Raw genomic sequence first — 27,298 nt, 5'->3', positions numbered from 1 at the left:
AGAGTCATTTTAAATGCTTGGGCTGGCGAGATAAAAGGGCCCGGGAGAGAAGCCCAATTATGTGTAGTGGGTCCCAGGATCCACGTGTACCGCTCCGGTTGAAGCAACGCCGAAACGGGGGGCCTAAATCCAACGGTTGAGACGATCGCGTCAAGCTTAAGCTAAGGACACATCGCGTGGGATCGAAGCCCAAAACCCCACCTATAAATATTTTACCCCGAAACCTTCTCGCCTCGCCTCGCCTCCATTTCAAAACCCTTGGATTCCTGAATCGAATCGAATCGAATCGAATCGAAGAAGAGAGACAGCGATGGTAAGTTTCCTTCCTCTTGATCTCAGTTTCGTAGAAATCTCTGGGCTTAGGGTTTTGGTGTTGGTCTCTGATATCTTCTTGCTGCCTTATGATCCGTGCTCCAGGCTCTCCCCAACCAGCAGACCGTGGATTACCCTAGCTTTAAGCTCGTGATCGTTGGGGATGGTGGGACAGGTGACTCCATTTGACTCCTTATTATTCAAATTGGCGACTTTGTAGGGTTTCAGATATATTTCTAGGGTTAGGGTTTGTGTTGATTTCATGATGTGTTGTGTGTTTCGTACAGGGAAGACCACATTCGTCAAGAGGCATCTTACGGGAGAGTTCGAGAAGAAGTACGAACGTAAGAATCTGATCCGTTCCTTGATGTCGAGCTATGTCTTGTTACTTATGGGTGTTTTGATTTTTACTTGTTTATTTGAATGTGGCAGCTACTATTGGTGTTGAAGTGCATCCGTTGGATTTCCACACAAACTGTGGGAAAATCCGCTTCTACTGCTGGGATACCGCTGGGCAGGAGAAGTTTGGGGGGCTTCGTGATGGATACTAGTGAGCATATTTTCTTTTTCTTGTTGCCTAAAAGTTTATCTTTTTCATGATAAGTTGGAGGGCTAGAAGTGTCGTAATTTCATTTAAAAACGTTACCTTGGGTGGATCTTATTCTTTTCGTTTTGGGCTTAGTTGCTCAATCTTATAAGCTTAGCTCGGTTTTTTGGAATGAAAAAGAATTACGTTAAGTTACTTAAATGTCCTTTGTATGGTTTGGAACTCAGAAGCAAAAGGAACATCTCAAGTTACAGCAGTTCTCCTATAATGGGATTGCTACGCTACTCTTATCTCCTTTACACTGATAGGTTGTGGATGAAATGCATTTACACTTTTTATCATTGAGCATAAACGGCCTAAGTTCTGTTGATCACGAGCAGCGGATTATTATAATTTGATGCACTTGATTCATGTGTTGTCAGCTGACTGAGATTTATTTTATGCTGAAGTATAATGGGTTATATCTGAAGTTTGCATTGTCATGGTGATCTTTACCATCTTTTTGAACTTTTAATTTCATTTGCTATGGAAGCATTTTGGAGCTGAATTTGTAGCTCATTCTATAAACAGCCAAAAGAACTGTTTAGAAAAGGGAATCCTGGTATAGAAATCTATTTATACTGTGCGGTCCTGACAGTTTTGCAGCCTATATTATTCCATCTCACAGAAAGAGGTGGATTTTGACATTTTTTTATGAACTCATTTTAGTTTATTAGCCACTTTGTTTGGTTAATGTTGACAAGTACATTTCTTTAAGATGGACAGAAGTTCTTGTTTTGCTCTAATTATTTATCTCTAATCCGCAGTATCCAGAGTAGGATTGCAGGAACTTCCTGTTCATTAGTTTTTTTTCCCTTGTGATTGCATTTTCCAGGAGAGTGATTTGAGGAAATCCTAGGGTTTTAATTCAATTTTACCATCTTTTTTTCTTTCTTATAGTTATTCCTAGTACGTGCAGTACTGCATTTTGGTTAAGAACTCCACTAATTTCAGAATGCAATAGGCTATGCAATGTGATATTATACATACTTTGGTCTGTGGGTAGTGACCCTATGACTGAACTAAATTGCTGGAACAGCACACTGGATTTGAGTGTAATCATGCATTACCTTGTCAGTAGAGCCAATAGGATTAATTATTTTACTTGCCAAATGGCCCTTAACATTTCATAAGGATTCAAGCGAATTTTTGGGTAGATGTCAAGTCATATAGTACATTTTTTTACTTGGAATCTTCTTAGTTTTGCTTTGGCCAACTGTGTTTTCTGACGTGATACACATACCAATGTTTGGTGATCTGCTCTTAAAGTCACATTTTCTTTGTCTTCACAGTGAATCATAGACAGCCTAGTAGCTCTTATATATAATTTTAGGCAATGTTTTTATGTGATTGGCTTGTAAGTTGTAACATGAGTTCCATTAGTACTTCTGGTGTATTTGCGTGCTCAGTTTCCATTCTTGACCCTACTGCACAGTGCTAGATCTGTTACTTCCATTTATGAGATAAAACACTGCTTATTAAAAAAAAATTAATTAATCATTTCTTGCTTATGCCATCAGAAGTTAATGTATTTTGGCACTCAATGATCTGCTTGGTCTTGTCATATATGTTTTATTTGGTTTCAACCAGTATTTGTTTTATGATTTCTATGCTCCTTTATTAGAGATCCCATATCTGGTGTTTGAAGATCAGAGAGTTCTGATTTAGATTCGTTCTGAAGTCAAGGACAACTGGATGCTTTCTGGACTTTGTCTTTTGTTTGTTTTATAAATTAGTAAATATATTCCATCATTTGGTTGCTCTTGCATTTTTCTGGAACATTACTTCTGTCTGCATGTTTATGCTATGATGCTAACTTAAATTTCTCTTTTTCCAGCATCCATGGCCAATGTGCAATTATCATGTTTGATGTTACTGCAAGGCTTACATACAAAAATGTTCCTACATGGCACAGAGATCTATGTCGGTCAGTCTTGTTTGTCTTCTCTTTCTTATTTTTCCATAATAGCACACTTTCCTGTTCATATGTGATATTTTTATGTGGTTCAAAATGACAGGGTCTGTGAGAATATTCCCATTGTTTTATGTGGAAACAAAGTTGATGTGAAGAACAGGCAGGTAAAAGCGAAGATGGTCACATTTCACAGGAAGAAGAATCTTCAGTACTATGAGATATCTGCCAAGAGCAACTACAATTTTGAGAAACCCTTTCTCTATTTAGCCAGAAAGCTTGCAGGGTAATTTAGTAAATTAGTTTTCTAAATTAATTTTACATATTCAATTTGTTGCAACTTGCCAGTGCTAGAAACTTTGGTGTAAGCAATGATATTCCTTATGCAGGGATCCAAGTCTTCACTTTGTTGAGTCACCAGCTCTTGCTCCTCCTGAGGTCCATATTGACCTTGCTGCACAACAACAGTAAGTGAAACAGACTAGACTCTGCTTTTCTAGAAATATATATTAATTAGTTAACATATACAGCTAAGATAGGGATGATAATTAAATACTATTGAAGTAAGATAGTATTTCTGAACTTTTGGGAATGGATGAATGAAGCAAACAGTCAGATTTTTGAAATAATTTGCAAATAAGGTCTGAATTTCTGCTATAGAGTAATAGGTTTATGCTCCAAATCCTAGCGGGTATGAGGTGGTAATATGGTTAGTGAACAGTACGTATAATAGAGGCATTGGACAATCAAGAGGTAATAGTTTTATATAGCTAGTTGGGAACTTGGGATACATCTGTGATATCATTGAAAATTTTCACGTCCTTAATGTTTTACTTTTTAAGCTGAAAACAGTAAAAGAAATGGACTCCGTAGGAAACTTCCAATGCACACACACTTCTAGTTATATAAGTGTATTTCAATCCTCCTCTTTTTCCTTCATCAAATTCTCTTGCTCTGTTTAGTAAAATTGAGCTAAATTATTGAACTCTTTCCTCCAGGTACGAAGCTGAGATAGCAGCTGCGGCAGCACAGCCTCTTCCAGATGATGATGATGAAGCCTTTGATTGAGTAGGCATTGTCTAAAGAGTCATCTCAAGCTCAATGGAAAATAGTACTGTCGATCTCTCTCCATTTTGCTTGTTTAGCTCTTACCCAGTGCTGAGTACTCAGTTAGCAAATAGTAGTTTCGACTTGGGACTGCTGTATGTGATTGTCTTCTGTCGTTTAATTTGTTTTCGTTCAATTTTCTTGTCATGGTAATGTCACTTCCTAAGCTAAGAATGCGTCAATAGTATTAGATTGCTGAAATTCTCATCCCTAAATCTAGCATTTAGCTAGTCATGAAATCATATTCTCATCTTTTGTTAGCCTAATTTATATGCATATATTCCAACAACTGTTTGGAGTGTTGCTTTCTTGTGTAACTTCCCCCTGGGTCCCGAGAATGACCATCTCCTGGTTGAGACGAACAGAAAGAAATTATGGGATAGAGTTCTGTAAGGAGATGAGATCGCTCAAAGCCCATTTGAAGAATGTAATAACCTTTGATGCATATTCTGCTCCATTTAACTCCAAGATAATCTCTTCACATTATTAAACGATAATGGTCTGAAATTCCACCTCCACACAAAAAGGGAACAATAACTAGACAGTGAAAGGGATTCGGTGCTCAGAAATCAGGCATTAATCTTTTAATTTTCCTCCATTACAGTTCATTTTTCTAGTCACATGAGGTCCAGAATAAGTATAGGTTAACCAATTTCCAGTGAAACAGTGGGGATTTCATTCTCTTCTTTGTTCTTTCTTTTTTCGGTTTCTGAGAAATCGGTGCTAGGTGTATTGATTGTTTGATAAGCCTTAAGGCCAGGATATTTTAGAAATAGATTTAAATTAAAAAGGGAAAAGAATATAAAAGCTTCAGAAAAATGTTCAAGGGTTTGAATACGACAAATTTAGATTTCTGCAGATTCCAATATATGAATAGGGTTGTACTTAATCAATCCAGGCTTCATTCAAGCTTGCCTTGAAATTAAGTTTCAAACCTAACCCAAATAATCAAAGCTTGAATTAATTAGATCCAATTCAATCCTATTTCTATTCTATTTCGAGCCGATAACCTATATTTCAACTCAATCATAATTCAAATCTAAATCAAGCTTAAATAGAATCTTAAAGGGTCTACGGCTATAAAATCAAATCAAACATACAACGAAATTAGATCTTTATTATTATTATTATTATTATTATTATTATTATTATTATTATTATTATCCTGATCGAACAGGTTGGGTTTATCAAGCTTGACCCATTTCAGATACAAGTCGAGGATTGGTCGAGCAGAACTCATTATTTTGACAGCCCTGAATATTAGTTGAAATTGTGTGCATTGCAACATCAAGAATCATCAACAATTTCCCAGGCTAAGCCATCTTAAGAATACATAAAACTCACAGTAGGAGCAAATTTCCGAGCACCTCAAGGGGTGGTAAAATACAGCAAAAAGAGAACAAAATAGCAAAACTGGAACTGGAAGGGATCACCGATGCCTAAATGTTGAGATGAAATAGTTTCAATAGAAGACATAGTGCACACTAATAGACAAATACACTTTTCTGGTTGGGGGTGGATTACCTGGAATCCAAGATCCCTGTTGCACAACCAACAAACAAACCATGTTACACAAATTTGTCGTCTAAGTGAAAATTTTGATTGCAGAATATATTTGAAAGAGAAAATTGGAAGTTGATGAAAGCATGCCAATAATGGAGAAAAAAAACATTCTAAAGTAGGCTTAACATTGCATTTTGGCATTCCCAGAAAAAGGTGACAAAGAGAAAAGAAACAGTGATGGAAAAGATTCTCAAGTTACTCAGTATGGAATAAATAATATCATGTTATCTCATGTGATAATGCATAAATCTAAAGACAACAACTTTCTAGCTTCACAATGAAGTCATTTCATGAAGACAACAGGAAGTCCAAAAAATAAAAAATGGAAGTTCCGAGTTTCTATTGAGAAAGAGATTCTTCAGTTACTAAATTCAAGGACCAGTGATTCGTCGTGAAAGGGTGAAAAGTAAATATACTGAAACATACCTGTCTTACTGCAATGAAACTAACTTTTCCTACTCTATAGAGATCTTGGATGTGACAGGTGGAAGCCGCTTGCCAGATGACTGCTGTAATTCACAGGTGAACTCCACATCCATCAGACGATGATTTTCTTTAGAGCGACTCATCGTGAAAGAGATCATAACTTTATCCCCTTCATTAACTCTAAAAGGGGGATGCAGCATGAAAACCTGCTCAAAATGTTGTAGAATGTTAATGGACTTATGCTGCATTTTACAAGTAAATTTATCACCGATAACTCTTCCATGGAACTCTAGCAAACTCAGGATTTCATAGTAGGACATGGGTATTACTATATGAATATCAACACTTCCTCTTGCAATAATATTGCAAGAATGTAGTGCTTTGCAAACCAAACCTGAAAAATATTGATACTTTCACTTGGAAACTTCAACACAATTAATTCCTCCAAAATGAACTTTTTTTAACACGTTATGTTCTTATAGAACATAGCTACAAATTTCAAAAAAAGAAAAAAGAACAAAATAGTTTAGCTACAACTTGTGGCACGTAGATAGTCTTCAAATCTAATACTGAATATACCTTATGACAATAATTATGTCCACAAGGTATGCCTCTTTTGGTTATCATTGTAAATGACTAGAGTATGGCACATGCAATGCACGTGCTTCTATTCCTTATAATATTAATACTGTAGGATCAGCTCTGGAATGTTACTCACAGTCTCCCTGTTGATAATCTTTGTAAATAAAACATCCAGCTTATAAACATGTTCTGGCCTCACTATATTCTTGTAGAACAAACTCTAATGAGCTTCTTATAAATTTGGACCTAGACCACTAATAGAAAAACTCCATCTGGTAGCAGCTCTATCTAAAGAAATAAGATTCATGCTCCAAAACTAGCATGTTTTTATCCTTCAGATTGTAAACCAGAGATTGCTACTCAAACATCATTATCTAGTACTTGAAACATCTATTCTAGTGTACCAGTATACTAACTGATCAATTTGATAGTGGATCGAGTAAACAAGAAAGATGCCATAGTGCACAAGACTCCCAACAATGTAGTGCGTAGGGAGGGAAAGATGAATAGACAAGCTACCCTCATAGATTAAGAGGTTGTTCCAGCGACTGCCTGCCATTACAAGGTGCATGATGGCAAGCCATACTGTCAAACTAAGGTGTTCTTGTATTAATGAGGTAAAATAACTATTGACAACTATAAAAAGGAAGAAAAAAAAGTTCAGTGCCCAAATGAAACATTCATCTTAGAAGTGATGCACTGTATGCTCAAGGCCATTTATTGCTTGACTTCCATTAGTTTTCTTCAAGAAGATGGAAAAATAATTGTAGAAACTTAAAGTTGCAATGAAGAGGAAGATCACAGTGGATTACTGTTATATGGAAACATGATACTTAAATAAAAGTCTACTTCCATGTCCAAGTGACAACAAAAAGGGTGCCAACAGCCTAAGCAACGCCAAACAACAACAAGCAATACTATACACTAAGAAAATCACCTGTTGTCCCCAATGAGTACCACCATTGGTACTGGGAGCAGTAGTCAATTCTATTTCTTGTATCGCCAGGTTATGTGTGCTACCCTAGAACAAACAACAAACATATGAGTAAATGCAACTAATCGTTTCACAAAATAGTCCTCCATAAACTTAACAGGACAAACATACTCGAAAATGAACATCAAACCACCCAGCATATCCAGAGAGTCTCGTCCGGTCCATATTGATCGGTATAGTAAATTGTGCAGCAACATTACGGATTTCCTCTACTGTGGCTGTCAAACAATCAATTTCTTTTATGATAGCAGCAGTCCCTATCACCTGATCTGGATGAAGGTTACTCCACAATGATGTCTGCAAAAAAGCAATTACATGGAAGGAGCACAGGGGGAAATGATATCCGTAAACCACGTTTACAAGTTCATATACCATGAATTGAAGGATAAATCTCAAAAAGAAATGTTAATTCTCTAGCCTATAAAACAAAAGGAACTAGAGACTAGAGAGCCACATTATCAAAGAAGTTTAACAATAGACAAGGGAAAGTATTCCTGACATTTTATTCTAAACAAATACCAAAAAGTTCAGAATGTATGCTGATCTTTTCACCAGTAACTATTTGATACCACAGAAAGAATAAAAGGAATGAAGTGATATCCAAAGGAAGTCATAAACTATAGAAAGAAAAGATTCCAAGCATACAAAAAAAAATACCAATCATTTGGGTGGATATACATATTCACATTTTATTTTATATACAGATATATATAATATGAATTTTTCATCAGTAAAGGTATTGAGTACTGTTATAGTCAGTAAAGGTGAGTACTGTTATAGACATATGGACTAGTAAAAGTACTTATTGCTTCAGCTTATATGCAGAAATTTGAGTAATAAAATGACATTCTTGCTTTTCTTAGACCATCCTCGAACATCTAATCTAGGGGTGTAAATGAGCCAAGCTTGAGTGAGTTGGGCCCAAGTTGGCTCGGCTCAAGAGGTGGAAAATCTTAGCTCGGTTCATCTCGGCTCATCTCTAGCTTGATGAGACTCGGCAGCTCGACTCACCAAGGAGGATTTAGGGCTGGGCATCGATAAGGCGGCGGGGTAGGGAGAGGGCATCAGCATTGTCACTGCGGCCTCGTCGAAAGAAGCCCTCGCCGGTGGCGGGGAGAATTGTGCCGCGCTCCCACAAAACTTCCGTCGTGGCCGGAGCAGAGCTCTCAAAACCAACATCCTCGACTGCACTGATAATGTCCCGCCACAGCTTCAATGAGGACACTCGGTGCGGCTCCGGTGAGGACGCCCGGTGAAGACGCTTGAGCGTGAAGATGAGTTTCGGTGGTGATTGGTGACCTATGAGGTAGTGAAGAGGGTTTGGGGTTTTTGGGTTTCGGTGGAGACGATTTGGGGTGTAGAGAGATAGCACCGATGGGTTTGGGGAGATGGAGTTGGATTAGGTTTTTTTTATTTATAGAAATCATACCAATTGTTGAATCTAAGATCCAGCGGTTCTAAACCTTATATATATATATCGAGCTGGGCCCTTAACAAGCCGAGCCAACAAACCTCACGAGCCCACAAGCTTTTTTGACAGCTCTAATCTGATCATTAGTAGAACAATAATTCAGTCATTCTCTGGGGATATTGAGAGATAATTTTACTAAAACATGAAGAAAAACATTGATAGTGTAGGTTACAGTATAGCCTTTCAGGAAATAAAGCTGTTACACAATAATTTTGCACATAGATCACAACAGCTATCAAAGCATTATTCAAGAACACATATGTATTTGTAATTCCTAAATAAACTTCCTGCATACCTTCAAATAGTATTTCTCATGTTCTTCACGATAGGCCTTTGTCAGCACATTCATATTGACCCCATAGTGAGATTCAGTCTCATCAATAAAGTTGTACCAATCACTCATTGCATGTTCAAAATCATCCATTTTCTGATCACCTAAACCAGTTCTGATAGGTGCTACCCACATGCGAGCATGACTAGGATACCTGCAAAACCAAATGTCTGTCAGTTACATGTCTACTAGCTTGAGATTGCTATGAGGTAAACAACCAATTTTTCATCTAGCAAAGCAGGAAAAGCATATCCGAACTAGAACTTAGGAGAGAAAGTGTGAAGACACATGCAAAGATACTTCAACCTCAAGGACGTAAAACTAAAATGTCCCCAAAACCTAATTAACAACAACTTTAAGAACAATGGAACATAAGCATAGTTCGAAGTCTCGGCTTGGGTTTCAACTTAGTTAAAAAACAAAACGTTTCAGTCAATTTCGGTTGGTTTCGATTCTAGTATTGTTGTATCAGTTTCAGACTTCTTTTGATAAATAGTCTTCTTTATTTTATTTTATCTTATTTTATTTTTAATGCATCACACAAAATCTAATAATATTTAACGATTGGGGTTTGATATTGAGTCAGATATAAATTGGATTCAAGTCATATCTAGCATAAATTTAAATCATACATTAAAAAAAATTATTATGTTTCTTCTGGTTGGATGCTACTTTCAGGGGAGAGTTTCATATCGGATAGGATTGAAATGCAAAGTTTGGGCAAAAAGTCTTCATTTAGGACAAAACTTCAAACCATGAACATAAGCATAGCAGGTGACGTAACACTCATGCTAATCGTTGGCATCTCTCCTACTATGAACTTGCATGATTGAAGTGGATTACTAACAACAAAACTGTATATCAGCAATTCTCAATCACATTATCAGACTTGAGGTGCATGCAAATCTGGTTACAGTTTTCCATCTGGGCAGGGCAACCTGCCACTAATAGCTGAAGCTTAAGCTAGCTCAAAATTTTAATAACATGAAAAAAGGGCAAGTGAATCAGATCCATGCCGACCATCGGATAAATTCACATTCTATTGAATTTATGATTGACTAAGTGCTCAAGTGATCAACAATTGTGATATTGAACGGCACATTATGTGCCAATGAACTAGTACAACACAAAGAACTTATCCTCAATAAACATGCTGAGTTGATAGCCTCTGTTTCAAAGGAAAATTAGAGGGGAACAAAGCAGAGAGAGAGAGAGAGAGAGAGAGAGAGAGAGAGAAAGAGAGTCTAACTTTTTCAGCTGAGTGGGCAAACTATGTTGAGTTAATAAAGCAACACAAACGTTGTAAAATGCAGTTCATTGCCACCATGCATAAGGCTTAGCCGACATAGGGGCATATTAATTATTGACGCTCTAGTATACTATTTCCAGGTTTACCAACCATTGCTAGGGATACAAGATAAGCCATTCGTTAAGTTTCTTACAAAAAGAAAATTACAAATTTACACCTGACCAAAAGGCATATAAATGCAGACATCAAACTATAAAATAAATCTAAATGCAATTAACCAAAAGAAAGTAGAAAACATCAACTGACTTACATTACGCCATTTGGCTTCAACCAGCGATCTCGTGCACATATCACCGAATCAAACATCGACTCTCTTAAAAGAAAATATCCCATCCATTCTGAGATTATAACGTCAACTGCAAACAAAAGCAAAGCCCCAATCAACAAATGAAAATCTCATCTTTCAAACGCAAAAATAAAGGTACCCATAAGTTAATACATGTCTACACTAGCCTTTCTCAGGCAAGGTGATGTCCTCAATCGAGCCCTCAATGACTTCAACAACATCTTCAACACTGTTCCCCTTAACGAGCTCGCGGGCGTGTTCCGCCATCTTGGTAGCTTCGACGGCGTACACCTTCTTCGCACCAGCTTGTGCAGACCAAATCGCGAGAATGCCGCTACCCGTCCCCACATCTAACACAACCTTTTCCCACAAACCCAACAAAATTAAACCATAAATCCCGCTTAAAATCAGGACTCTTAGGAGGATGAAGAGATAAAAGTTGGACCTTGTCACGGAAATGGTGCTTGTTCTGGAACACGGCGTTGTAGTAAGCGTCCATGCGGACGCGGTCGGAGAGCATCTCCTTCTGGTGGTAGAGGTAGGCGTATGTGCAGAAGTAGTTGGCGAAGTCGACACCCTTGTCAACGGCGGGTCCGCCGCCGGGGCCAGTGGCGTTGCCGTTCCCTCTGCTCCCCATGGAAGACGAAGGTGGAGGAGGAGGAAGAAGAAGAGGGAGAAGTGGGGAGGTGCGGAGGGAAAGAGGAAGGAGGTGATGTAGAAGGGGTTTTGTTACTACTTTAGGGCTTCGTTGGGGGCGGGGCGCGAATTGGGAATTGATTCGAGTCTACTGGGTTTTTCTTTCACCGTCTGATCTGAATCGAACGGTATATTAGTTCGAGGACTCAAGAGAAGATGGTGATTGGAAAGCGATGCAATTAAAATTAATTTAAAATCACTATTATTCTATTTTTCAAAACTATCTAAGTCTTATTTTTCTTTCTAAGAAAATTTAATTGATTCTTTTCTCCCGACCAAAATGCCATTGTTTTATTTTACATTTAATACTGGTTTAATTTTCCTTAAATTAAAAAAAAAGTACCATTAACACCCTGTTTTAGAAGTGACACTATCATCTTTCTAAAATAAGCATATAATAAATATTTATTATATGTTAAGAAACCAAGTTGAGCTTCAATCCTTCTCTTATTCAAACATCCATATCATATTCTTTAGCTAATTAAAGAGAGAACGCCAAAAAGACTTACTTATTTTCATATCTACCCTCTTAATTTTTTTTTTTTAGTACGCATATAGAAAAATATTAAATAATTATTTTATCCTAAACTCTACTCCTTTTCTTTTCTCTATAATAAAGGTATTACCAAAAAAAATATCCTAACAGAAGTGAGCATTTGGTAGAATTAATTAATATAATTAGGAGAATTAGTATGTCACGAAAAATATATATATATATATAAATGAGCAACAGTTTAGAGACTCTAGATGTAATTATCCTTAAATAAAACTAAGATGATGTATGTGAGAATCTATCATCTGTCCACAACTAATCCTTGGAAATAGTCCAATCAAACATCTCTAAATACGATAATTAATAAATCCTTTTTAATAACTCATAATAAGTCTTCTCTTGTTAAAAATCTTAAAACCACGTGGATCGCCAACAGAACGTACCATTTTGTAATAAAGTTCCAAAATCCCAAAAGTCAAATACAACAACAGCAAGAGGAGTTCTCTTCTCTTCTTGTCTTTAGAAACTAAAACATCTATCATATGACTCTACTCCTCCTCCTCCTCCTCCTCCTCCTCCTCCTCCTCTCCAAGAACACACAGAATTTAAACTCACCATGAGAAATGAACAGCAATCTTCCTCCTTCGATGACCCTCCTCCATTAATAGAAGAATCCAAAGCAACCAAAATCTTAGCTATCTCATCTCTCACCATCCTCTTCATCTTATTAGTAATCCTCTTCTCGTGCTTGGGTCCATCTAAAACTTTCTTCATCATATCTACGTCCATCGTCTTCATCTCCATCATCTTTCTAATAGCGTGGATGTTACTCCGTGACACGAATACGACAAGAGTACGTACCGTTTCATCTCTTGACTCCATGCAGCTCCGTTTCCAGTATAGCTTCCTCCGAAAGGTCGCCGGCCTGCCGGAGAAGTTCTCGTACAAGGCCCTCGCCGCCGCCACCGACGGCTTCCAGTCCTTGGTCGGCCGCGGTGCGTCCGGGATGGTGTTTAAGGGGATACTGGACGACGGGACTCCGGTGGCCGTGAAGTGCATCGAGTGCGCCGAGCACGGCGAGGAGGAGTTCCGGACCGAGGTGGCCGCCATCGCCGGAGCGCAGCATATCAACCTCGTGCGGCTCCTCGGCTACTGCCTCGTCTCCGGGGGGCCGAACTATCTTGTTTATGAGTACATCCATAATGGGTCGTTGGACAAATGGATATTTGCGGATGGTAGTGGTGATGATAGCAGATGCTTGTCATGGAGACATAGGTATATTCTTTAACTCGATCTCTATCTTATCTTCTTCTATAAAAGGTTAATTATGTGAAGTAGATTTATTTGATTTGGAATTCAGGGTTCGTTTGGCTGGTGCATAGCTAACTCTCTTTTATTAATAAATAATACTCAGACACCACTTTATCTCTAGAAATATGCATAATTATGGTCAAGGTGCATAACTTAGATGGATGAGAGATTGTGATAATATTATCACACCCATTTTCTAACCAAAATAGACATAAATTTCTTATTCGCATTTAAGACTTATACACGCTATTCAAACATGGCCCTAGTTCTTCAAGTCTACCATTATTTCAATTGAGTTCAGTAGATTTGAAAAGATTTCAATAAGTATAATTAAATTCGATAGTTTTGAGGTCGATGAAATTTATTTCCTAGTTAAGCCAATTTTTCAAATCTCAAAATTCATAAAACATGAAAGTAAGACCTAATAAAATGAAATTTTGCTTCCTTCAGAACAATAATATTATGTAGATTTCAATTCCATTATCTTCTAATTAGCACAATCCATTTCGAACTTAAACAAATCAAAATGGAAATTCATATAAAATTGCTCCCCAGAATTAGTTAATTGCCCAAAGACATGGATATTGAATTAAATGGTAAATTTCTGAAGAATTCAAACTCAATATTTCCTATCTTTTGCTCTTATTATAGTTAACACCATCATTAATTCTAACCTAACAACAACCAACAGATTATGTCCCTTTCAAAAAAAAATCACCTTTCTAATTGCTCCTTTGATATCAAGACTAGTCCCCTTGCAATTTTATCTTTCTTGACCAAAACAAAGAGGCTTATATTGTATAAGAATTTTGGAATTTGAATCATATCAGTATTAGTTCAAAAGGGACAGTATTACATTTCTGCTTATCTTTCTACATGACTTAGAGGTATTTTTGAGATAATAAAAGCAAAATGGTCACCTTGTAACCACTAACTACTCATATGGTAGAGTGCTAAAGGTATAAATTATAGAATTCCCCAATCTTTGATATTCTAAACAGGTATCAAGTTGCCATAGACGTAGCCAAAGCTCTTGCATATTTGCACCATGACTGCCGTTCAAGGGTGCTCCACCTCGACGTCAAGCCGGAGAACATACTACTCGACGAGGGCTTCCGCGCCGTAGTATCGGACTTCGGGTTGTCAAAGTTGATGAAGAGGGACGAGAGTAGAGTGATCACGACTGTAAGGGGAACCAAAGGCTACTTGGCGCCGGAATGGCTATTAGGTGTTGGTGTAACGGAGAAGTCCGACATATATAGCTATGGAATGGTCTTGTTCGAGTTAGTCGCTGGTCGTCGTAGCTTTTGTTTGATAGGAAATGGTGAGTGGTCTTATCTTCCAAGAATCATGGCGGATAAGGTGAAGGAAGGGAGGGTTATGGAGGTGGTGGATGAGAGGTTGATGACAGAAGGCACCGTGGAAGAGAAGCAACTGAGGAGTATTGCTTTTGTGGCTATGTGGTGTATTCAAGAGAATGCTAGCTTGAGGCCGAGCATGGCGAGAGTCGTCGACATGCTCGAGGGGCGGATGGCCGTCGACGCGCCGCCAAAGCCCGAGATGACTCTTCTGGACTTGCTTATAATTGATCAAACAGATGGTGACGATGGCCCGTTTGGAGTGCATCGTGGCGGCTCGCCGGCAAAGTTGCCAGCGGTATTGTCGTCGGGCTACACGTTTGCGATGTCTACGATATCCGGCCGGTAGCAGCGGCCGGCTTTGGTGCTGAAGACAAGGAGAGGGTAGAAGTTGGAACTGACAGTGTGATTGTGTGCTGGTTTGTTGGATTTGTTCTTACTAAATTTGTTGAAGTTTACAATGGTGGAAGGTGTTTGAGTCTACTCCTTTTAACCGGTGGTGGTGGAAATCATGCATAAGTTTACAGTGCTTACTATCTTCCAGTCATATGAAAGCAGAGAGAAGTGGTAAGAGCGATAAAAGAAAAGAGGTGTTAAGGAGTAGTCTTTTCCTGAAGAAGTTTGGTAGTAGATGTTTACACTAAAATAGATCTCTCCTTGATACTTATGGCTGGCATTTACAGGTATATTTCACTCAAGACGACTTTGGTCATGGAGATAGAAGAAAATGAAACAAATAAGAGAGGTTGTATAGTCTCAAGTCTAATTAACAAGTCAATTGTGGCCATGGCCATGATCGTACTTCTATTGACAAATTGAAGGTTTCTAGCCTCCAGAGAAGGGAGGGCAACTTGGCTGATTAGTTTGAACAGTCTAATGCATTGGTGCACTCTCACTATCTATAGAAAAGCTTGTGCTGTTGTGCAATAACCTTATGATAGTTTACAGCATGCCTAATGAATTACTTAAAATTAAGCTCATAACCTAACTTATCATCATCACGTTTGTAGGTCTTGGTAAAACATTACCATGATTCAATCGACACGGAAAAAGAGAAACCCGAAATGCTATTATTACAGAACTTGAAGCTCAAGAAAGTTACAGAAAGCAACTTACAGGCATCAACTATCCTCATTGCACTGTCCATTTTATTTTGCCATGCAAAACAAAACGTGTTCACTTGTTTCCTATTGACAAGAATATACTACTCTTCACATACTAACAGCTCTGGCCAAAACATCTCTAAGTGCCTGACGTTCTTGAGCTTAATTTGATGGTGGATGATGGAGAAACAGCACTAATGTCTGCCAACTTGATCTATAAGACAAGAGAAATGTCATTGAAACTATCCTTACTGTTTCAGTCATGCACGTGTTATGTCTGTGACTGTGAGCAAATCCTTAAGTTCGCCCTTCTGAAAAGAAAGCAAAACTAAAATATTTAGGTTGATAAAAAGGAAACACAAGATCATGGCATTATCCACAAAGATGAATATTAAGGACAATATCAGATCCACCAACAAATTCTCCCTTGATAAATATTTGTGGAAATTTTGGCCAGTTACTGCAGAAAATGGAAAAGAATGTAACTTTAGAAAATAAGCTTGGAAAGAATTTGAAAAAATTGTCACCTTGAATTCTCCAAAATTTATGTTCCCATCATGTGGGGTTAATCACAATCATTCATTCACATGGTCACACGAATCTAGGACTGATTTTGTAAATAAGACAATGCACCTAAAATATTATCAGTCCTGGTATGTCACCAAAATTCTATATTACGAAATCAGAACAAATTAATGAGGTACTGTAAATGGACCAGAGGAAAAGACAATCTAAAGGCCCCTTAACTCCATTTCCATGGTATAATAGAGTAGGTTAATATAAGTGATCAGTACTATGATATACTAGTCTACACTTCTACAGAATATATACAGAAGGAACAAATGTGTGTGTGTGTGTGTGTTTTAGTTTAGTAGCACAATAGAAAAATTGTTTCAAAGACTGTCAATACAAGGTTAGGTACCTAATAATGAACAACTTTTATTATAAACTTTGATATGCAAATGTTATGTGTAGATGCAATATATACATCTAAATATCAAATACATGACACAACTCTATCGGATATCACTCTAGTATGCTGATGTGGCATTTAATCTAGATCCCAATATACACCTAAAAGCTAGGGCTTTATTAACTCGTCATATACTTCTGTTATGGCCCAGCTTGGGAGGGGTCTAGTTGGTTTAGTCGTTGAGTCTATTTCTATTCCTACACTTAGTCTATATTTCACCACTTAGTGTTAGTAGGTTGGATTGAGTCTAGTGTATTTTAGCTTTACTTGGATGAGAAGTCACTTGAGCCATGAGTAGCCACTATATGAGATGTGGTGAGCACCCAAGTGAAGGGAAAAGAAAACTGTCCTAATTTCCCTCTCTCTCTCTCTCCCCCCTCCTCTAGCAATCGACAATGCACATAAACCGAGCATACCAACTACACCTCTTTCCCCGCCTCGGCGAAACTCTTCCCTCCTCTCCAATACTTCTTCCTCCATACTCTCTAGCTTTCTCCCATGTCACTCCTAGTACCTCACTTAGCTTCTAACCCAACTCATCCCTAGCCTAAGTTACAGCCTCCTCATTGAAGCTGCAGCTATTCCCTCGTTCCCCCACAGCCTTCCACTACAGCCCACAACCTCCTCTCACTACCACAGGCCTAAAACACCACCCCAATGCCTCCAACCCTCCTCAACTCTAGCATCCTTCCACCGACCTCACCTTGAAACCAGCCTTCCATTTCCAAGCTTCAATCCACCAACTTCAATCGCAAGCCTCCCCTACACCGAGCCCTATCCATCCATCTCCACTAACCGCCACAACAATGGAATCAAAGCTTAGCCCTTCCTTAGACCATGACTACCATAAGATTGGTGACGAATAAAAGGGATGCGACAAAGACACTATCTGAGGGAGAACTCCCAATCGGTGTTGCTATTCCAGTGAAGGCCGAGTCCTTCTCGAGCTTGCCGAGCATGCCGTCGATACGAGGAGCTCCATAGTAAGAGCCTCTCACCACCCTCCTTCTCTAGAGGTTATTAGAACTACAGGAAAGATCCCAACAAGAGATAAGAGGAATAAGGTAAGATATGAAATTGATGGGCTCGGTGGACACTTGTAGGACTAGCGTTGGCCGCCAGACCCATCGATGTTCCCAATAGCAGTCTAGGTTGCTCCTCCCTCAACTAGCCCCTTTCTTCCTCACCCACCTGGCTTACAAACTCAACAACCACCCCCTTACGGCCTGGAGGAGGGGAAACAAGCAGGGGAGCTGGCAGACCTACAGGGCTAAAGCTACACCAGTTTAGACTGGTCAGCTTCTCATTGAAGCTAACCCCGTCTTGGCCAGCCATCAAACATGGGGAGCCGTCCACAGCCCATAGGGCTAAGGCCCTCTTTCATAGTTTCCATAGGATTGGAATATAATAAGCCCACCCATGGGCCACCTTGCGAGTGAGGACACGCAATAGAACTGCAAATAGTAACTAGCCAACCACCACCTTCCATATTTGCTTAGGTTGCTGCCGTGAGGCCGAGGGGCCCTCCACCACCACCACCACCAAATTCTAGGGTCCATCCTCAAGCTCCCTATGGATCGAATACAGAGGGAATGGACTACATACCTGGCTAGAACCAAGGAAGGGATGAAGTTGTCGCTACCCCATCGTTGAACCAAGAGGACTTTGAGTTACAACGGGGTAGAGATGATTGAAGGTGGTGTGACTAGAGCATGCAACTTCTCCATCCATCCATGGCCAGTTGTGAAATGACGTATGATCCAAATCACGATAATAGCATTTGCGAGCACACTACGACTCAACTTTCTAAAGTTCCAAGAAGATAAATTGTTAGATTAGATTTTTCGAATTGAGCAATTCTTTGAGTACTAAGGCACAATAGAAGATGTCAAGATGTTGTTGGCGAGCTTCCATTTATAAAAAGTTGCCATCTATTGGTACTAGTTGTTAAGTGCCCACCAGCTGTTCGGGTTGTGGATCGAGTTCACCGAGGAACTTTCGAGGCGATTTGGTACCTCCGACTTCGAGAACTATCACGCTAACCTCTCCAAATTGGTTCAACGAACATCTGTGGCTAGATACCAAGGAAAATTTGAGCGCGTGAGAAGCCGATCCCGACCACTTTGGTCATAGCAGCTGCTGACTAGTACATTCATCTCAGGGCAGTGCGAGGAGGTTAAGGATGATGTCCTTTCCTTATAGCCTTGGACCTTGAGCGAAGCCTTTGAGGACACCACTAGGATAGTGTAAAAGCATGCAACCTTGAGGAAGCTTTGAGACCTTCATGGACTAGTCGGGATAGCAGGATTACCCCACGTGCACTGGGTGCGACTTGTGGGCCAATAGCTGCTTCGAGGGCTACTCCTCCCCTTTTTAGCATGAGGACAACACCTAGACCAGTCGTGAGACTTGGGGGAGGAGGGGATGACTAATAGTTCGCACTCTCACATCAGCGCAAGTGGAGGAGCCGTCAGCTAAGGGGTTGTGCTTTCGATGAGACAAAAGATTCACTATGGGCCACCGTTGCGCTAGAGCCACTGAGAGTGTGATGCTAATAGATGCCATGATGATGGAGGCAAGGAGGTGATGGAGGAGATGTGACCGTCGAGGATATGGTAGAGGTCGTGGACGAGGGCCTCGATGAGGATGCAACCACTGATTGGTGTATCTAGCATTGTAGATATCTTCTACTTCCTACAATTGGCCTTGATTGTACCTGAGCCCACTCCAAGCTTAGGTAAACCTGCTGATTTGGTTCAGTTATTGACTAACTTTTCTTGACTGTTTGAGGCCCCGAAGGGGCTACCCCCTACTAGGCATGTCAACCACTGGATTGAGATTATGACAAGGGCTGAAACGATCAAAGTTTAACTCTACCGGTACTCACATGTGCAAAAGGAGGAGATCTTGAGGCTCGTCATCGAGATGTTGGAGCAAGGCATCATCCAGCCGAGTTGGAGGGCATATTTTTCATCGGTACTGCTGATGAGGATGAAGGAGAGTTGGCATTTATGTGTGGACTACCATATACTAAATGTTATCACCGTCAAAGACTAGTAACCCATACTGATTATTGAGTAGCTACTGGATGAACTAACAAGGGCACCCTACTATAATAAGCTAGACCTCTACACAGGGTACCATTAGATTCGAGTTTGGGTGGACGATGTTCATAAGACAGCATTTTAGACTCATGATACACACTACGAGTTTCGAGTCATGCTATTCGGGTTGACAAATCAACCGGTTATATTCCAAGGCCTAATGAATGATATATTCTGATCACTCCTCCAGTGGTATATGTTAGTGTTCTTTGATGGCATTCTTGTGTACAAAAGGACCTGGTCGGACCACATAGAGCACTTGCGCGTCGTGCTTAACCTATTAGTCAAGTATTTCATGAAAGTGAAGTAGAGCAAGTGCCTATGGAGAGAGTGCTCAGTGGAGTACCTCGGCCAAATCATTTCAATCGAGAGGGTTGTAGTTGATATGGGCAAGGTTGCTTGCATGCTTGGTTGGCCACGATCGAAGATAGTTTGAGAGCTACACAGCTTCTTGGCTTGACAGGCTACTTTGGACTCCAAATATAGAGCCATCGGTTGGAGGTGCTCTAAGAGAAGTCAAATTCACGACCTAATATTAAAGAGATGTGATGTACCATCAGAACCATATATAGTTTTTTAAGTCTATGAAATGATCGATATATAATATTTAAATTGAGCAAAATCAAGCCGTGCTTGAGTGAGCCAAGGTCAGCTTGGCATCGGCTTGATTAAATAAGGAATCCAAAATTCAAGCTTGATCTTTCCTGATTCAATATCAAGGTGACCTCGAGCGGCTCACGAGTCAACAAACTAGTTTGATACCCCTAAACCTTTCAGTACTTCCTTCATATCAGGCAAGTTGTAAAGAAAATGATGATTATTGTTACAGTATAAAGTAGTTGGTGGTATATGCCTATATGGAATTGTTGATTTGTATCTGTAACTTAAACATCTTTGTTCCCATTGTACTTTTCCTTGTTTGGTTTTATTATGTTTAGGATTTTTGTTACTTTGATTTTGTTATTCTATTGTTTAGAAGTCCTTTCTTGTAAGCAGCCAAGGCTGTGAGCAATGCGCTACGACCTTCAATTAATCTCTTGTTGTTGGTTCAACAGTTAGACGGCATGAGGCTGCTAATGCAGAGAAGACCACACATCCATAGTATCTGAAGCTTTTGATTGGAAAAGTTATTTCAGACATAATTGTCTGGGAACCCATCACTTGAAACTGCTCATTATGATAGGCCTTATCAAGGAATCCTACAATATTATGGAGCAGCGCATGAAGCAGGCAATCTATACACAGTTCTTCAGTCAGTTCCGTGAAATCATCTAGTAGGCTATTCTGTGGAAATATTTATCATGTTTCTCCAGATACGCTCTTTTATGCTTTTCTTTTTAAATTTGAACTTTTTCTCTGGTTGTCATTGCGGGCCATGCCTGTCTAGATTTCAGCAGTTGACATTATTGTCGGAACCAAAGTTTTCAACTGACCTGAGGTCCTTCTTGTTGGATTCTTTGATCTATGATGCAAATTTGTTGTGTATCGGAGTGAACCTTCTCCTAGTTCTGGCCCATTTCATGGTCCTTGTAGACACAACACATGATATGTGCCAGGTTAAGCTGCTGATATGCCATGAAAAGTAATCTTTACTTAGATTCTGATATGGAGTATTTCGCAGTTCTTGGCCACGCTGTGATTGTCAGGTAAAATTGCATATTACAGCAGAATTTGCACCAGTACAAATAGAACAAGTATTTTATGGACTATGGAACACATTTGCTACCTCGTTGTATGACAGGTTAACTCTACAAGTAGTCTATAATAACACTTGCAGCTCAACATCAGAAGTAGTCGAAAATCATACAATGATAAGCTGTTTCCTTATTATGGATGAGTATCTTTTGTGATGGTTTTCAAGTATGTTGATATGTTTTCACGTGAGTTCTCATTGTGATATCTTTCTTTTTCATAAGCAGCAGGACTAGGACTAAAGCATGTTTCTTTCCTGTATGATTTGTATGCAGAGTGATCGACTTAGGTGGGCGTCAATAATAGATTCTGCGCATTTGACTGCTTGTTTCTAGTGATTGTTAAATTGAAATTGGAAAGAATGGGGGACAAAGTGTATGGTTGTTAGGGAGAGAGAGATGGGAGTGTAGCAGAGTCTGCCTCCAGGTAATGGTCTTTTTTGGGTCATCCAAGATGCTTGCTTCTCTTCTCTTGCCGGCTGCGACATCTAATGGTCCTACTGCCAGAGAATTGTAACCAAAAAGGGGGATGCTAAGATCTAGCAGCTAAAGAAGAGTGAGATTGGAAAAGGACCTGAGAAGCCAAAGCTGGAACCAAGAATATGTTATCTGAGGAAGAGGAGCAGCACTAGGAGCCAGGCACATACCTTCAAAAATCCCCAGCTTTCATATCCACCCACACGAAAAGGTATGGCAAAGAAGGCTAGCTACAATGTTTGCCATGTTATGTGGTTTGGATGCATATGTTACTCATGCTGCAGGATGCCTCCCTTTCCAACATTTCCCATACTTTCAGCTTATATCTTTCTATGCGTAAAATTATCTAATACTTCAACAGTTTTCTTCTCAAAATGCTAAATGGTCAAGATTTGGGGTTCGGAAGCACTTGATTGTTGTGACCCCCACACTGAAAAACATCAATGATTTGCTAGCAAAATTACGCATTATTGAATTCCTCCTACATGTATGTATGAATGTTCTTTAGCTAATCTAATCATAGGACAACGAGTCTAAATTATATATATGCCTAAACTACTACTACTACTCTCTTACTACTCTCTTCCTAGCAAGCATGCATAGCACCAAGGAAATTGGAAGGAGGAAGAGGTGGGAAATCTTTAATGTGGCACGGGTGCTACATGAACTACTCCCCAATCCCCATCCATCTTGCCACCCATAAGCTACAGCCTTGATGCAAACCTTGAGGCCTTTATATTGTCACACTCACACTTCATATGTCTTTATGTCTTCCCTTTTTCAAGTGACCCAAATTGGCATTGCTCATGTGACCAAAAGCCTCTAAAAGATCCACGTCATATGATCCATTTTCTTGCCCCTAAAAGAGACATTTATGTATTTATCTAGAGGAAGGACCAGCAAGTATCTTCACAAGGATTAATTAACACAAAAGTTCAAATCTGAACCATTAATTTAAAGGTAGCTTCGCAAGAATTAAATGCTCTTTAGTTTCAGACGAGTATATGCAACAAAATAGAGTTGTTTTGGCTTTATTTTATTAAACAGTCAACGATAGACAGGAAACTCTCTGAATTATTGCTCATTTTTATATAAATTATTTTATTTAGTTTTCGTGGTATATAGGCCCTCCGAACTATATGAAACTTATTTGATTCCTATGTTAAAATTATATCCCATCATTAATTTTTGTGGGTAAAATAGTCATTTGCTCTCAGTCTAATGGTACTTTTTAAGGGATCAAACTGTCATAGAAAGATATAAATAAGGGGTCTTATGTGAAATGGGCAAATAGTTCAGGAGGTTATTTGTAATTAACCATTGGAAAAATAATGTAGTGATAATTTCCAGATACGCAATAATGCTGGTAGTAAGACTCAAGCAATACGTAGTTAAGTAGAGAGAGAGAGAGAGAGAGAGAGAGAGAGAGAGAGAGAGAGCAACATGTGATCACATAATTATTCATATAAATTCTCCTTAACAATGTCAATTAATTCCCTACCAACCCATGCCTCCCATATATTTAAGAGAGAGAGAGAGAGAGCTACCATTTGAGCAAAACTACAAGAAAACAACCATGGCGACTCCTCCTCCTCTACCTCCTCCCCCCCAAGATCACGAATCCGACTACGACGACACCACCACCACCCTCTCTATCTCGAGTTCGATCTCGCTCGGCTCCGACCACTACTGCACCAAAACCCAACACCAAACGAAGCCCCACAAGTCCAACCAACCCGAGTGGCGAGCCATGCAAGCCCTCCGCGCCGCCACCTCCGGCCGCGTGGGGCTGGACCACTTCCGGCTCTTGCGGCGGCTAGGCAGTGGAGACCTCGGCCACGTGTACCTGTGCCAGCTCCGCGGTGCCGGGATGCCGCAGCTCTATGCCATGAAGGTGGTGGACAAGGAGGCGCTTGCGCTGCGGAAGAACGACAAGAAGAAGCTGGAGAGGGCGGAGACGGAGAAGGAGATCCTACGTGGACTCGACCACCCCTTCTTGCCCACGCTGTACGCGGATTTCGAGGCGAGGCATTACTCGTGCCTCGTCATGGAGTTTTGCCCCGGTGGAGACCTGCATGTTGCTCGGCAACGGCAGCCGGGGAGGCGGTTCACTCTCTCTTCTACAAGGTCTTTCTTTTTTTCATATATATATAATTTTCTTCTTAGTTTATGCATGAGATAGATATATAAATCATGCGAATAGGGACCGTATTTATTCATGAATTTTGACGTTTTTATTCTTACCACATTATATACATGCCGTTATATATCAGCAGTATTTTCGAGATTACTTAATTAAATAATTAGCGTCGTTAAACAATAGTCCGAAGGTCTGTCTTTAATTAATTAGCACCAATATTAATGATTTGTGTGGATAATTCATAACATATAATTAGCTTAATTTTTGTATCAGATTTTATGCGGCGGAGATCCTCTTAGCTCTGGAATATCTCCACATGATGGGCGTCGTCTACCGAGACTTAAAACCCGAGAACGTCTTAATCCGCCACGACGGCCACGTCATGCTCTCCGACTTCGACCTCTCCCTCAAATGCGCCGTCGAGCCCAAACTCCTTACCCAAACCCACACCGATTCCCCCTCCTCCTCCTCCTCCTCCTGCGTCCCTCCCATGCAACTCCAACCGGTCCTCTCTTGCTTCTACAAAACCAAGCCCCACCAACCATCGCGCGCCACCTGTCCTCCGACCACGAGGGAGCTCGTCGCAGAGCCCAGCGCGGCCCGGTCGAAGTCGTTCGTGGGCACCCACGAGTACCTGGCGCCGGAGGTGATATCCGGCACCGGCCACGGGAGCGCAGTGGACTGGTGGACTCTCGGGGTGTTCCTGTACGAGATGTTGTACGGGTTCACGCCTTTCAAGGGCGAGAATAACGAGAGGACGCTGGTTAACATCTTGAAGCAGCAGTCACTTAGCTTTCCGAATCATCGTAAGGAGGCGGCGGCCGCGGCGGCGGAGGAGGAGGAGGAGGTGGCCGGGAGGTCAGCTCGAGATCTGATAAAGAGGTTGCTGGTGAAGGATCCAAAGATGAGGATTGGGAGCTTGAAAGGGTCGGTCGAGATCAAGAGGCACGAGTTCTTCAAGGGGGTGAACTGGGCGCTCATAAGGTCGGTGAGGCCGCCGGAGGTGCCGAGAGATGAGGTGCTGAGGAGCAGAGGAGTAGTGCCGGCGGTTCAGATGATCATGAAACCCATGAGCAAGAAGGAGAAGGAAGAACCCTACCAAATCCCTCACCATTTTGATTACTTCTAATCCATTCCATTTGTTATATAACCTTTATAGCTCGTTAATTTCTTTGTATATATTTGTATCTTTTTTCTTATCTTATCATGCAACTTGGGCTAATCCAATTAATGATCAAGATGGAGTAGAGTGGGCTAAACTGGTTTTGTCTTTAATATAAATATTTATTATTTGACCTTTATATTTTACTTGCAATGTCTCAAAAGTTCCTTAATCTAATTTATACCTAACAGTACCTAACGTGATGGAGAAGATTAATATTTCTAAACATAAAACGTTAAAATATTTAGAATACCCTTAGTTTGACTTGCATTAAAAACTTTTTTAACATCGAGTATTAAGATTATTTTAAATCTATATCTAATTTAATATATTCAATTATATATAGTAACAGCCTAATAAAAAAAAATTAAACCCAACACCAAGATATGTTTAAAACATTAAAAATAAATTATAAATATTGAATGATAAATATGATACAGTAAAGTGTGAACGATACCAATGTCAAAATATAAAGTACAATTTCCTTTATAGACTATTCTTTGTTAGGTTTTTATTGGAATCGAAGTTAGTTGAGCTATATCATTTCTTCAAATAGTTAATACTAATTACAACAACAACAACTATTATTATTATTATTATTATTATTATTATTATTATTATTATTATTATTATTATTATTAGTATTATTATAATTATAGAATGTAATATGCTTTAGATAGTTAATTAGAGGGATGCATGCATGGGGTCATAATGAAGTGATTGAATGAGAAGGATATATATGATGTGAATCATGTGATGGAACAGAAGAATATATATATAGTCAAGGTGGAGAATTATATACAGTGGGACAGCCAGACATGCATGCTGATCAAGAGGAGGTGGCAAGGTATATATAGTTTGGGCGGTGATTTCATGTTGGGGTTGTTGCCTCCTGTCATTTTGCCGGCACGCGTGTCTATTTTGAAATATTATCTTCTTCTTCTTTTTTTCTTTTTTGCCAAAATAATTAAGGGCCCATTGAGTTGGATGTATTTATAGATGTTGTATATATAAAAATAAAATTAATAAAATTTTTGGTCGAAACAGAAGTGTCATGATAGTCGGAAGACCTAAGTTATGTAATAATAAAGTTTGACTTGAACGACACTATGATAATTAGGCAAGACTTGAGCTTATTTGTTGTTGGACAAGTCTTGAGTTTATCCATTATGTGGATACATAAAAATAAGGAATAATCTTTTTTGATATATATTATATTTAGCCTCATAAATATTTAGGAAATATATTTATAAAACTTAGTAGCTAAGTTTTCTTTTATTTATATAAGAGCATGAACTATTTACCTGTAATAATATAAAGTTTTTAATGAGTAAATTAGCTAGAAGTGAGAACTTGACTGATGAAGCTTGTCTTCTCTAAATATTATTGAAGTCTCTTTCTCTTTTTTTATTTACATATTATTTTTATTTTGAGACTTACTTCATCTTGTGAAGAAGATGAAATGTCGCGTAAACTAGCAAACCGATTCAAAAGATTAAGTTTGTTACATAACACTCTCTTTTCAATGAGAAAGTTATTGACGCTCATTTTAATTTAATGGATGTCAAAATCTAATGTATTATCTTAGATTATTATATAGCGACTCTATGTAAATAAATATATCATTCAAATATTATCTTGGAAAAGAAAAATATTATATGAACTAAAAAATGTTTGTTTTGTCATCCGTAGTAATATATCATATCACCTTCTACCATAAAAGTTTTAAGTTGATTAAGATCGATTTTTTTATTTTTACTTTTGGATTTGATATATTTTAATAGGCCCAACAAGCAAAATTCGAATAAAATTCAAATTAAATGGGTGGATATTTTATATTCGGTGTGTAGGAAGTTAAATGCCGTTTAACTAGGTGTGCATCCTTCTCTCGATAACTTTATTATTAAAACA

At 39.2% G+C, this 27,298-nt stretch overlaps 4 protein-coding genes across 4 annotated transcripts; 3 read left to right on the top strand and 1 right to left on the bottom strand.

Annotated features, from left to right (window-relative positions):
* The first annotated feature begins 152 nt into the window (after positions 1–152).
* LOC140784926 (GTP-binding nuclear protein Ran1B-like) lies at positions 153–4,118 on the top strand. The gene is made up of 8 exons (XM_073132561.1): positions 153–313; positions 418–487; positions 600–656; positions 745–862; positions 2,736–2,825; positions 2,917–3,096; positions 3,200–3,277; positions 3,809–4,118. The coding sequence occupies exons 1-8, from the start codon at positions 311–313 to the stop codon at positions 3,876–3,878; spliced, it is 666 nt and encodes a 221-aa protein (XP_072988662.1). The 5' UTR covers positions 153–310; the 3' UTR covers positions 3,879–4,118.
* A 1,020-nt stretch (positions 4,119–5,138) lies between these two features.
* Positions 5,139–11,627, bottom strand: LOC140802758 (protein arginine N-methyltransferase PRMT10). Its single transcript, XM_073158354.1, has 9 exons — positions 11,325–11,627; positions 11,047–11,239; positions 10,844–10,949; positions 9,249–9,438; positions 7,594–7,779; positions 7,426–7,509; positions 5,907–6,112; positions 5,442–5,457; positions 5,139–5,356 (listed from the first exon to the last, which is right to left on the bottom strand). Exons 1-7 carry the CDS (start codon positions 11,514–11,516, stop codon positions 5,936–5,938), a joined length of 1,128 nt encoding a protein of 375 aa, XP_073014455.1. The 5' UTR covers positions 11,517–11,627; the 3' UTR covers positions 5,139–5,356; positions 5,442–5,457; positions 5,907–5,935.
* A 1,057-nt stretch (positions 11,628–12,684) lies between these two features.
* On the top strand, positions 12,685–15,086 carry LOC140793435 (probable receptor-like protein kinase At5g20050). Its single transcript, XM_073144954.1, has 2 exons — positions 12,685–13,343; positions 14,381–15,086. The coding sequence occupies exons 1-2, from the start codon at positions 12,685–12,687 to the stop codon at positions 15,084–15,086; spliced, it is 1,365 nt and encodes a 454-aa protein (XP_073001055.1).
* An 8,557-nt stretch (positions 15,087–23,643) lies between these two features.
* LOC140796797 (protein kinase PINOID 2-like) lies at positions 23,644–25,500 on the top strand. Its single transcript, XM_073149920.1, has 2 exons — positions 23,644–24,212; positions 24,499–25,500. Exons 1-2 carry the CDS (start codon positions 23,662–23,664, stop codon positions 25,352–25,354), a joined length of 1,407 nt encoding a protein of 468 aa, XP_073006021.1. The 5' UTR covers positions 23,644–23,661; the 3' UTR covers positions 25,355–25,500.
* The last annotated feature ends 1,798 nt before the right edge of the window (positions 25,501–27,298 follow it).

The sequence above is a fragment of the Typha latifolia genome, chromosome 1, assembly GCF_019914945.1.
Source record: "Typha latifolia isolate L0001 chromosome 1, TyphaL0001v2, whole genome shotgun sequence".
In the NCBI taxonomy this organism is placed as follows: Eukaryota; Viridiplantae; Streptophyta; class Magnoliopsida; order Poales; family Typhaceae; genus Typha; species Typha latifolia.
The sequence above is the reverse complement of the archived record's forward strand: the minus strand, read 5'-3'. Positions and strand labels throughout refer to the sequence as shown.